Source organism: Xiphophorus maculatus, chromosome 11 (genome assembly GCF_002775205.1).
Source record: "Xiphophorus maculatus strain JP 163 A chromosome 11, X_maculatus-5.0-male, whole genome shotgun sequence".
Classification (NCBI taxonomy): domain Eukaryota; kingdom Metazoa; phylum Chordata; class Actinopteri; order Cyprinodontiformes; family Poeciliidae; genus Xiphophorus; species Xiphophorus maculatus.
In genome coordinates this window covers 19,430,917-19,444,072 of record NC_036453.1, presented here as the reverse complement: position 1 = coordinate 19,444,072, position 13,156 = coordinate 19,430,917, and the positions used below count along the sequence as shown (strand labels likewise).

At 37.3% G+C, this 13,156-nt stretch overlaps 1 protein-coding gene across 2 annotated transcripts in view; it reads right to left on the bottom strand.

Annotated features, from left to right (window-relative positions):
- The window catches only part of LOC102230909 (serine/threonine-protein kinase PAK 3), a 37,297-nt gene that overhangs the window by 9,920 nt on the left and 14,221 nt on the right, over window positions 1-13,156 (bottom strand). Inside the window, exons 2-8 of one of the 2 annotated variants that reach the window (XM_014470193.2) lie at window positions 9,008-9,201; window positions 8,788-8,888; window positions 6,506-6,659; window positions 6,370-6,407; window positions 4,201-4,263; window positions 1,587-1,739; window positions 1,336-1,510 (exon numbers count right to left, since the gene is read on the bottom strand). In XM_014470193.2, coding sequence (XP_014325679.1) covers window positions 1,336-1,510; window positions 1,587-1,739; window positions 4,201-4,263; window positions 6,370-6,407; window positions 6,506-6,659; window positions 8,788-8,888; window positions 9,008-9,179 — 856 coding nt within the window. In that variant the 5' untranslated portion in view covers window positions 9,180-9,201. The remainder of the gene's footprint in view (window positions 1-1,335; window positions 1,511-1,586; window positions 1,740-4,200; window positions 4,264-6,369; window positions 6,408-6,505; window positions 6,660-8,787; window positions 8,889-9,007; window positions 9,202-13,156) is intronic. The other variant, XM_023342011.1, reaches the window with a different exon arrangement.

The window sequence follows — 13,156 nt, the reverse complement described above, 5'->3', positions numbered from 1 at the left end:
TGTCAGCCTACTGTCATATAAGGGACACTAGAGCCCACAAAAAAACCCCTGGAGGGGTAAAAAAAAGAAGAATAAATCTAAAAAAATGACTCATTATATTTGAATAAAAGTCTCTTAGTCACTAACAAGTTTGTGGCAGGATATTTGACTGCTCTTCTTGGCAGTGGGTACATTCCTAGAGCTCATTTAAATTGAATGGTTTTCTGGTAAGGACCCAGCTTTTAAGAACAGTTCACAAATATTTAATAGAGTTGAGTTGAGGGCCATTCCCAAAAGCTTCATGTTAACCTGCTAATCCATTCCAAAACCAGGTTTTATGTGTTTTTGGATCATTTAGAAACACTTAATTGTGTTCATGTTTCAACCATCTGACACAAGCTGTTCATCTGTGATGAAAGGAAATTAGTCAGAATATTTACAAAGAATCCAGGAACCACTAAGGCTCAAGGCTAATGTATACTGGAACCAGCAGGAAAACCAGTGAACCAAGTTGACACAAACAAACAAAGATACCAAACTTTGGCCTCTGCTTTGAGCTATGAGTCATTTTTGCAACAAGTGGTACTGGTGAATTGCACAAATAGAGCTTCACCTTACATCAACAGCTGAACGGTTGAAACTTGTACACTGCTGTGCCAAATGCAAACCTATTAAAAATGTATAAACTGTGATTAAAAAAAGCCAGTCCAGACAAACCTAAATGAGCTCCATCAATCCTGGTGAGAACAAATGTCAAACATCCAGCAAGAAACATAAACTGAAAGCTTTTTGATAGCAAATGGAAATTTATCCAAATATTGGTAAGAGTGCATGTGTATAAATGAAGCAGTATGTATAATTTTGAAGATTTTAATTCTTTAACAGTTTCAAAACTACTATTGGATATTTTTTGCTTATTTTAATTGTACGCATTGCTTTAAATGTCTTGTGAGTAAATATATATTTGCCAATTTATCCATAACAACTGGAACTTTCAATATCTAGCAAGTTATTTTCGCAATTTACAGTCTATTAAAAGAGCGCCCCTCAGATTAAATTCACTCCCTTCTACGGCGGGTGTGAAATTACCGTAATAACCCGATATTGGCTGAAAAGCGAATCGTCTCCCCTTTCAGAAACCGCTGGAATTTTTCAGAAAGCGCAAACAAATTTACTACAAATTTGGCTGGAGCGTCGCTGATCCGTTCGGTCTGGAAGGGTTAATCCCATATCACACTCCAGAATTATAATTGCCAAAGTTTTATATGAAGTAAAAAAAAATATATATTTATTTCTCTCAGATTTGTCTATGTAAGGAATAATATTCCATTATGTTGAAGATCTTTAAAGACATACTGAGTCTTTCCAGGATCTCCTCATCTGTCATCTTGGACTTCTTCCTCTGCCGGTCGGTGTGGCGGTACATCGTGTTGGAGGTGTTGTCAGGCTGAACCTGCGACTCTGGTGGAGTTGACTCCTCTTTGACCGGGGCGGGGGGCTTTGGTGGGTCCATGACGGAGCGCGTGTAGATCTGCACCAGAAGAGTCAGAATGTACAGTAATAACAGCAGCTGAGTGATTTGACGAACCGGCGGCTCCTGGACTTACAGATTTGGTGTGCTCAGGTCGAGGGGCGATGACCGGGGGCAGCTCGTCATCGTCGTCCTCGTCTTCATCTTCTTCCTCCTCTTCCTCCTCCTCGTCCTCCTCTTCTGAAACGGGCGGAGCAATCGGGGGTTCTGTTGTTGACGTTTTGGCACCCTGGATGGGAAGAGATTTAAGTTGGAAGAGGTGAATGTAGCATTTAATTAATGCGATTTGTGTAGATCCTCACATGCTCCCCAAACGCAACGCTGTTTTGATTTGTTACCACCAGGAATAAACGGCCCGCGTTCTCCAACCACATTAAATAATTTAATGATTTAAATTAACAAATTATTATTAGAGATGCACCGAGATATTGATTGGTGACCAGAAACCAATTTTCAAACTCAAAATTCAAATCTTTTTCCTAACAGTGAGCGCACACTATTAAACACTAACAGTTAGCTATATATGTTATAAGTCTGGGGTTTAAAATGAAGACATGTCTTATAATTGGGTATTATAAGACATGTCTAAAACTCATGTTGAAAGAGAGATGATCGTTTTTTCCCTGTACCATCGCCGCAGTAGTGGTTCACTGTTTGTAACAAACACCTTGACTAATGCCAAGCTTTCCATGCATCAACATTAAGAAACTAGCTGTCATTGATTGGTACTGAATCACTGGATTAAGACTGTTCTTTAAATATGTGTTCTATTTTAACTCAAAAGTTAAAATTTCCAAATTCATGTTGGAAAAATAGACGTAAAGTTGAATTTGAAATGCTATAATTAGAAAGCGTCTCGTCAATCACAACCTCGTCATCCAATATGGTTTTCTATCATATAAAACTTCATGATGCCCAAAATAAAAAAGAAAACTCTTTATCAGCATTTTCATTTTGGCGATTTAGACCACACCAAATCAATAGGTGGTTCTGCACAACCTCATTTAGTTTAATTGTAGCTGTAGAGTTTCAAGGTTTATGATATTTTATTACTAGTTTTTAATGCTAATGTAGCCGCTAATAGCAGTTAGCCTGGTCAGTGCACAAATCAGTTAGTAAATTACAACTGGAAAATTACTAAATTAAGTAAATTACAACTTAAAATGGGTTTGTCATCATTCCAATATTGAACATCTGCTAAATGAGGCAATGCACACGTCGTCACGCTTGTTTTTGATTCACTGTTCAGTAGTGGGAATTATTTTGTTCTGAGAACCAGTGCCGCCAGTAGGTTGCACTGGTAACGCAGTTTGAAAATGATTCCTCTGAAAGACGCATTTAGAGATCGCTGTTTTTGTAATGCTACCCATAAAAACCTCACTAATCACTAATACTGAATCAAAACCTGGTTTAAAATTTAAACCGGGTTTAAAAAACTAGGGTTTTGTCTTTATAACCGCTCTCTCCTATAAATGTTATGATCTTGTTTATTTTTCACAGATAAATATTGAAAGGCTGCTAAAGATAGGGCAGCAAGAGAAAATCTTTTAAATGTTGTTGTTTTATGTTTTAAATGGACGTCAGAAATCGGCCACGAATTTCAGATCGGTGCATCTCTAATGATCATTCAACGAAAGTATTCAAAAACAAAATAAAAATTAAAAAAAAGTGATCATCGAGATCAAAACGTGTCAGAGGTGAAGTCAGGGAAAAGTCATGTTTATGGCACAAAAAGCATTTATGATTCAAGAACTAAGAGGGAAAGTGAGGTTGCATTCAGTGCATTTCTCTGTGGGCTCTAGTACAAGGTGTGCCATGAACCAGTGATGGGGATGAATTTTTAAGTAGTGAGGTGTTAAATCTGTAACAGCGCTGTGAGTTCTGACATACTTCAACCCGGTGGTGGGCAGCATCTAGATGAGCCACAGACACCCTGTTGATCCCTTTTAATTAGTCTGATTAATCAGGCATATTTAATACGTCGAATGCGCTGCCATTTTCTTCTTCTTCTTCTTCTTCCCCTTCCATCCAAGAACATTATTTGCCTTGGATCATCTTCCTCTTATGGAATGGAAACACTTCATCCGCTCTCGTCATGCATTAATGAAAGCAGTGCAGCTTAGTTCTGGTGATTAAAAGCAAAGTCCCAGTCCTTCATTGAGACAGACTGGGCCTCTGACTCGCTTCGAGGAAGACTGGGCCAAGACTGCAGTGCAGAGAGGAGTGCTCGGTGCATGTGCGTGTGTGTGTGTGTGTGTGTGTGTGTGTGCTCTTTTTTTATTGGGAGCCATGCAGTAATGTCTAAAATGGTGATGAGGTTACAGGCAGATTATTGGCAATGTGGATTAAACTGTTAAAATATGAGCTCATACATGCAGATTGACAGCCATTATAGTCCTCTGTGGAATATGCTACTGTTCTGCCATTTCAGAGACGGCAAGTCAAAGAAAACCACAAAAAATGATTCCCTGTGTGATGTTTCAGAAGAAAATGAATCTGTTCAAGACATCAAAAGCTAATAGTGCCAATCAAACCCCCACGAAATATCAATACAAGTGCCTCTGAAATTGAATATTTGTACTGCAAAAATAGCCGGACGGCTCCGTCAATATTAGGCCATCAAATAGTTGAATTTAGCTTCACAGCCAATGTAGAGGTACATCATGTGGAAAGTAATATGGAGGAGTTACCTTGTCAAATAATGCGCTGCAGGTTCTAAGGCTGACAGGAGGCCCAGAAGACAGCAGTCGGTTCTGAATGTGAAGGTTGAAAATGGGAGGATTTACTTAAAACAAACCCATACAGTAAGTGAGACTAGGTGTATAGTATGTATAGTATAGAGGAGGAGGCAGGGTGGGGAGTAGAGAGGACTTCATGTCCACATCATTATCCCCCAACTCACAACATGAGGGGAGGACGTGGCGGGAATTAAATATGCTTCCTGTTCAAAACAACATTTCTCTCTCCACTTCAAGATGCGTCAGCAGATGCAGGTGTAATAATGTTATGCCATCATTTGTTTTGGAAACTGCCAATAAAAATCACTTGAAGGTATGCAGAAGTAAATTACATCTCAATTACTGTATCTAGATTGTCATAACACTTATCCTGCTGTCTGTATTTTACTGCTCAATGAAGACGTTTCATTTAGCATCTGATTCCTCAGATCACGTTGCTCGTCCTCACTGGATTTGATTTCTACCATTCTCATAGTTAACTATACCTTCTTGACAGAATGATTCATATGAATTAACTTTGAAAAAGAAGTCCTGTTGTTTGATATTGTGAAGGTGTCAGAGATTTTTTATTTCTGTGTTTAGCAGTTCAAAACAGGTACAGTGGATGTTTTCCCATTTGCCTTCTTGTATTTAAAACGTAGCTAAAGTGTGTTTTAACAGAATTTCTTTCTACGGAGGGTGGTATTTTTAAACATTTTTACAGAGTACATAATCATATACATAATCAATCACGTACTTCAAGATATCTGTACACTGCTTTGCAAAAGTATTCAGGTTCCCACTTTTCAGAATTTTGTGGGTTATACACACTGCTTTGTAGAACCGCCTCACACTGGAATTACAGCATATTCAAACTTTTGGACTCTCTACTACATATGGGTCAAATAAAGACCATGTGAGAATATAAGAAAGCTAGAGTTTTTCATAGATTGTCTCTAAAATGAGACATTAAAACTGGCGACACCTCCATTTCTCTAATTTTTTAGCTTTTTCATTAAAAGTAATGAGAATCATACTTGAGTGAAGCTAATATCTGACAGAAACTGACTGAGAGAGCATGAGTGTACACCAAAAACAAAGCTCAAAGTTGTAAATATGCTAAAATGAAATAAAAGCTTTGGTGTAACCAAATCTTGGATTTCCCTTTAACGCAAAGTAGATCTAATGTTGCATTCATTTCATTCTGAAATCTCATATATGACAATTTCATAGTAACTTGTTCTGCAGTCTCTGAAGAGTTCATACACAGCAAAACGCTGTATTAGTTGGTAAGTTAATGCAAAATGCACATCAGTTTGTAACATTCACCTGCAGTTGATTATCAGCAGTGTGATAAGGGCCTGCTGTCTGTCTTTGGTGATCATTTTCTTTACATTAGCTCAAGATTTCAGTGACAATGAAGCCAATAGCTGAGTCACCTCTCGATGCTGCCGAACACTGAAATGCATTTGAAAGCTTTCCTCCCTGACTGACCGCCACACCCTTTTACCCTTCACTGGTCTTGCATGAAGAGATCCCAGTGGATTTTCCCCTGGGCAGTATATTCTTCTTCTTCCTCCTCTTCTTCCTCACCCAGTGAATTCAGGCTGGGCTATTCAAAGCATAGATAACTGAGGTCAACACAGCGGGAATCTCTCTACATGCAGCTGAGCCTCCAGTGACGCTTTTGTCTATGTTCGTTTTGAATTTGGGAGTGGATCGGGGAGAGAAAAAAAAGCAATAGGCAGCACACCTCTCTCTGCAGTCACTTATTTTTCTGCCGTAGTTGCAAAACTGTTTGGTATGAGTGCAAAATGAAGAGAATTGTGCCATATATTCAAGGAAGAAACCCTCTAGAGGGGAACACACAGAAATCTGTGTGAAAGGGATTCATCTTAAGGTGTTTTGCAGAAATTCCCCAGCAAATGTCAGTGAAAGAAAAGTGAGAAATGACATATAAAATCATTTGTTGGAACTTACCTGTTAAAGTTTTATTTACAATGAGATATTTTATCATTTACATCATGGGATTTTTTTAAAATTATTATTCTGCATTCACCAATTTGAAATCATACATATTATTGAGTCTGGGTAAGAAAACCCAACACCAACCAAAGCAGAGTTGGGTACACAAAAACTCACCAGAGTGTTTGCTGCAATGTATCCATGCGCTGTCTTGTCTAAAATAAAAAATAAAAATCACAAAAATATTTTTGCATTCCGTGTCATTTTAATCCAAAATACTTTTCTGCAATGCTGGTTGTTGGTGTTTTATTACCTCCCGAGGTGAAGCTCATGTATTTCTGGTTGTTGACGGTCTCTTTGGAGTCGTAGAACTTCAGCACGTCGATCACAGCTTGTGGATTCTTCTTCTGCTCCAGCTTGGTGATGTTCGAGGTCTGTAGGAGCCGTGCCCACTGCTCCGGGATTCCCTGAAGAGGTCACGCATTGACAGAGGACTACAAGTCAAGGTGTTGCAGTACGTGCGACCTTTCTCCCGCTTTTCTTCAGGTCCCTTAAAAATATTATTCCTAGACCTTTTAGGTCCATCCAAAAATCTCACCGTAACCCAAAGTTGTCTATTAAAGCTTATTTCTGCTTTCTTTACCCAAGAAAATAAGTTTCACCAATTTCTAACATTCTCAGGCATCACTGCCCGTTTTTTAAATTTCCATGGTTGCCACTGAAGAGCAGTTCTGAGTTTCTGGATTCAGAGGAAAATAGTAAACATGGAAACTTTAAAGAAAATCTTAATCATGTACATTCCTGAAAAACGTGCAGACAGAAGCACCTCTTTAAATACAGTGTAACAAAGAGAAGTTCAGCCATTTTGATCATCTATGTTCCTTTCACTGATCACACATGAACTACACTGAGCTACACTGCCCCCATGAGTATTGGAGGTACTGCTTAATTTGCTCCCGATATCTGTGCATTATCCTGTAGGTTTTTTAACAAGGAAGCTGTTGTGCCTCAAATGATTTTAATAAACCTTAGTCTGTGTAAAATTCTTAATTAAAAAATATTTCTTACTATCTTGGCATTTAGCACATGCAAACTGTAAATGTTAAGTGTTGAAGCGTTGAACGAAGCTCAACATTTACCGCTCCGGGTCACTTTGAATTTTTATGGCCTATTTACAGTAGACATGTAGAAGAGTTTTATATATTTTTGGAATTGTGTCTTCTTATGTGTTTTAATCCATTTGGATGGACAGTCTTTTAGTGCGGGTTAATGTCATTTACCGGTGTCTCATCACACTCTCTGCACATTTTTACACTTAAAGCTTAATCTCTGCTGAAAATAGCCACTGCTATATAACTGGTGTCAGAAGGGGCTCAGGAAAAATGATACTCGGATAGCGATCCAGGGACGAATCAACAGTATTTCACTCTGTTCTGACAAAGCATGCAACGAGCTTAAGTGAGTGTTCAGTTTAAAACAGCTAAAATGGAACTCTGTTTGCCACCAGCACATAGTTTTCCATATGAACAAGGAACTAGTTGTCACTGATGTCACTGATGGCATTACCCAAGCATTTGAAAGTCAAATAGAGCAGAAAATGTTATCCTGAGTGCAAAGGTTGTTTTTAAAGGGGCTGAAAATTAGATTTCAACTTCAAACACACGCCATTGACATTTAAAGCTAAATAAATCAAGCTAAAAGAAGATAAAAATGTAAAACCTTAACTATGTAAGACTGCTAATGTCTCATTTTTTGTGCATTTTGTTGAATTATTTAACTCAAAATGTTAATTTCACTCTTCATTTGCATTATGCATATGCAGATGCAGAAAAACAACTTTATGAAGTCTGGTTCCCTATTAAAAATGTACACAGTAACAAAAAATTCTGTTAAAAAAACTGAAAATGTTCAGGTAATTTTCAGCCAGTACATTTTCAGGGTTTTTTTTTTACAGAATTTCCATCAAAAATGTTTTTTGCATTTTAACATTTTTTCATGTTAAATTTTTACCATAAATAACTGTTAAATTATGGGGAAAAAAATGTTAAATTGTAGAAAAGATTTTGACGGAAATTCCGTAAAAAACAGAAAATGTACTGGCAGAAAATTACCAGGACATTTTCCGTGTTTTTACTGAATTTGCATAAGAATATTTTCTGTAATTTAACAGTTTTTCATCTTACATTTACCAACACTCCTGTTAACTAAAAGCAGAATTTTCCATCTTTTTACAGTACAAGTCCTGATATGTTCACAAACACTTATTTTTCAAAGCTTGCACATTTCCAAATATGTTTGTCTTCCAAACTGTGCAACATGCAAATATAAAGGAGATTCTGTCTGCAATGTCCACTTTGTCTTTCAAAATGTAACTTTTATCACAGACAACTCCAGAACAGAAACGTATACATGAAAAGGTTTTTCTTTAAATTTTTTAACTAAATCACTGTGTTTTATACGTAATATTGTTAGGGCATTACCTATAATAAGGCTTACAGAGGTAAGCTTTTCAAATAAGTTAAGCTTATTTTTTTTTTCAGAAACACTCATACTTATTTAATGACCTATTTTTATAGTGAAATGTAAATTACTTACCGTAAATTCTCCTGTAACAGCATCAAAGCCGACATGGATTGTGTGTTCAAAGTCTGAGGGTAAGGATATCTCTGGACGTTCCTTTTCCTTCTTTTTGTTCGCTGCAAAAACATAAATAATAGCACATTTCTAATGTTGTTTTTTTTTTAATTACACAGGCTAGTGAAACTACACAAATGAGCAATAACATGGAGTGTAAAAGGTACAGAACGATGCTCACTTTTGTCTCCTCCGGGGAAGATGGAGCGCAGGCGAGCTTTCTTGTTTTTTTCCTCAGGAGCCATTGGAAGTGGTTTAGATGCGTGATTCACTGATGAAGAGTCTCGGGAACTACTGTTCATTCTCAAGGGGGGGGCTGGTGGCTTCTCTTCAATATCGACACTATCAGACATCTTTAGTAGCACTCACAAGATCCTGAAAGGAAAAACAGAGAGAAACAAGATCTGAGTGAGGACAAAGACTTTAAATAACCAGGATACAAAGGTTCACTCATGAGAAAACATAAGAGAAAACCTGCTTTACTTTGGGATTTAGAGTTGAAAATCGGAATAGTATTTTATTATTTTAGAGCAACAGTGTGTTTTAATAGCTTACAGTTGTTTTTTTCATTTTGGAAGTGAAACACGGTTAGGCTTCAGACCATTTCCCGTCTGAAGTTTTAAGCATGTGAGGTTAATGGAAACCAGTAAGGAACCTGCAATTTTTCCAATTGTAATTTTGACTTCAGATGCTAAGCCAGGTGATTATTAGGACTTGGAACTGTGAAATTCCTACCTTTGAGTAGACATGGTGCAAAACTCGAGTTGTGATTTCCAAGCAGGAACAAGTGACTTATCTTGTTTCAGATCGTTGGTGGAAAGATTGCTGGCTGTTTGGGTATTGCTGTGCACCAACAATATGCTAACACCATGTTTCAAGTTAGGAATGGTTCGTTCAGGGGAATGTGTGATGTTATTTTGTTTCACACGTTTGTGTAAATAGGTCAAAAAGTTCACTTCTTACACATCTAATCATCCCCTATTTGGATAACAGAAGAAATCTGAACACCATAGTTGTTTTTATTATTTAAATTTCACTCTTTAAATAATTTAGGAATCCTAAATAGAGACGGTGGGTAAAAAAAAGCCAAAAAATTGCATAAATCGGCAACATTGTGCTACTATGCTCTGTAAATGCTGAGCATTTCTCGAGCTGTGGTGGCGTGCACTGTTCAGTGAATCTTTTCAGCTGTGAAACCAGGATTTGACTCTCAGATAATCTGGCACGGGGAAACTCTTCTATCATTCTCATCTTCCATCTACCCATCCCTCCGCCATGTTACACTCCTTCACTCCTTCACCCTGAGGCCAAGCCTATCATGTGATATGCAGCACAGCCGTCACAGAAAGCGGGACATCCAGGCGGCCCCCTTAGTGGAGACCTACATTAGCAAACAAAGACACAGTCCCCTGGTCTACAACAGTATGCACCGGCTCTGAAAAATTACACATTTGGTTTCACAGTGGCCTGTGGGATTTTATGCAACCATCGCTCAAGATAACAAAAATCTGACAGGGCACAAAAGACTCAGTTTATTTCCAAATATGGCAGGTTTGGAACAGAGGAATTGGATAGGTAGGAAGGTGGAGCATAACAAAAAGCTACAAATGAATCAGATTTGTCTCCAAAAACAGCAAAATTATGCAAGAAGCCACTGCATGGAGTGAAACGGCTGCATCAAGCAGTAAAAACATAGTGAAATATAAACAAATTATGGGTCATTTCATCACAAAAAACTTTCCTTTCAATTTCACAAGAATGCTTATGTAATTTGATATCTGTCACTACTGTTGTGCAGTATATAGAAAACAACCAAACAAAACAAAATTTAAATAACAACCCAATTGCACATTGTCTTTCTCCTTGACTAACTGTTTTTCTCTTCAGAAGGTAAAATGAACAGATTATTGAGAAAACAGCATCAGGATACTTTCATTTTGGAGAACTGTTATTAAAGGACAGCTGTAAATTATTTGTGGAGGCCGGCCAGTGAACTGCTGAGCTGCAAAACGGAGCAATAAATGTTGGACACACGTTATTAGCGGTGTAATGGTACACGTAAATCATTGTTTGGCATGCAGCTTGGTTTCTGGGTCACAGTTCAGTACAGGCACTGTGCAACAATAAAAGGAAACAAACACAAGTCCTAAATGTGAGGCTTGTTTTCACTTCTTTTAAGCAAAAATCTTTACAGACCCAGAGACATAAAAACAAAGCACCTTTTTTAGGCAGCGGGTTACAACTTGGAGGCAGGAGCTTTAAATTCACTTTAAAGTTAAAACTTTAAAATAAAAGCGGCAAGCAAAGCAAATGGCAACCAGGTTTCAATATATCGAGTAAAAAGACACATAATTATTTTTTCCATTTAATGACTGATGTTAAAACTAAACTTTAACAATGCAAAACACATTGTGAAAATGTTGGCTAAAAGTATTACAATCCACAAACAACCAGGTCCTTTACTAACAGGGTCTGAAGGGGAACTTAGTGAGGAAAAGTTCACTACTACACAAATAAATTCAAGGACAAATACCTTAAATTTTGCAAAACTGCTTAGTGGTCTGGCGTACCTACAACTCAAGCAGGGATTCACCTACCGTATTATAAACCACCAGGCTTTACTTGTGCCCCCACCAGGCTAAGCATTGCTTATTTATTTAAGTCTTTTTGAAATGTTCCCTATGGGTCGCTGGATGACTGACTGCCCTAGCACCCAACCACTGGACTTTGTAAAACACTATACAAGTACAGGTTATTTACCATTTACCAGAGAACATCATTCCAACATCATGTTATTTGCCGTTTTAATAAAAGAGTGATTGGCGTACTTCACCAAAATAAAATGCCATCATTAGGGGGGAAAAGAAATGTGGAAACCTTAATGCAACATCTCCAGAAATCCTTCAGGACATCAAAACTTCGACACCATTTCTTCCTCCATTTGGTGAATTCCAGTTGAGCCTATTACTGATTAAACTTTAAAAATTATGTAGCTTTATGTTATTACAGCTAAAGTTTAATCAGTAATACTTTTATAACAAATTTATGTCAGATCATGATTTCTTGGTTAATGTCAAGTTGTCATAACAAAGACATTTTGAATAATGTCAACTTTGTATTAAAAGTGTCATGATTTACCAAATGACACTTTGTGACAACAGTCATAAATATTCATGAAGACTTACTCATGTTTATGAGTTCAGGTGTTATGTCATGTTTATGACGGTGTCAAGACAGTCTTATTCACAACCCGTCAAATAAAGTGTTACCTTATAATTATTCATAAATAATATTTTTGCTTATTGTAACAATACAAAAACCTTGTTTTAAAACACATAAAGCAGATGTAAAATTAATCTAAATGAATTTTTTAATCAACTAATATTAACAGTACTGGTTATTAAATGAGAAGTGACATCTATACAGTCGAGAGTCATCATTGAAATAAAGTAAGATTTTTAAAAACTAAATGTAGATGCATTTCAATGGGTATAATTAGAGACAAAATGTTTAAACGATGGTAATATCTCACACCTTTTGCATCATCAGTAATAAAACATATGATACTCACAAATTCCTCCCACTCTCAGAATAAAAATGACCAAAATCTCAGCCGTTTATTTTCTTTAGGTTATGTTTGCTTTACTTCTAAAAGTTTTAAAGTTGACACATATTTTCCAAAGATTTATGCTTCCATAGAAGCACATTAAAAACAGATACAAACTGTTTTGTGCGCCTAGTTTCAGTTTTGGAATCCCTAATGTTAGCTACCGTGCTAATATTAGCTAGCATGTTGGTAGCAGCTAACATGCTCAACCATCTCTACAGAAAGGCAATGATATATTGCTCAATGATATAGTTCTCAATGATATATTGAGAACTATAGTGCAGACATTCTTCAGCAATATTATTATTGCGTTTGGTGATTTTGGGATGCCTGTTGAAACACTTTGCACAGCTCAACAGCAAATAAAGAAGTAAATCAAATCTGCAGCCCTGAAAGCCATGTGTCCGTTTTCCTAATAACATGCCTGACAGCTGGCTCATGAAGCTGTTGGCTGGTGTGCGGGCCTGACAGCTAAAAAAGGCAGATTCATGAAGACTCAGACATTAGTGATTCTTCACTCATATAAAACACTGACCTATTTACTGTGCAGACTGACATGCAGGGAATGCAGTCAGTGAGAACGCTGTCCCTGAAACGAGCACCGTCTCTTTCTAAATCACACATAAGCTCGTCTCTGAGCATTGTGCACTGTAGCATATATGTGCCTTTTCCTTGAAACTGAAGGAAAGTTAATAACATTGCACTGTAATCCACAGAATGCTA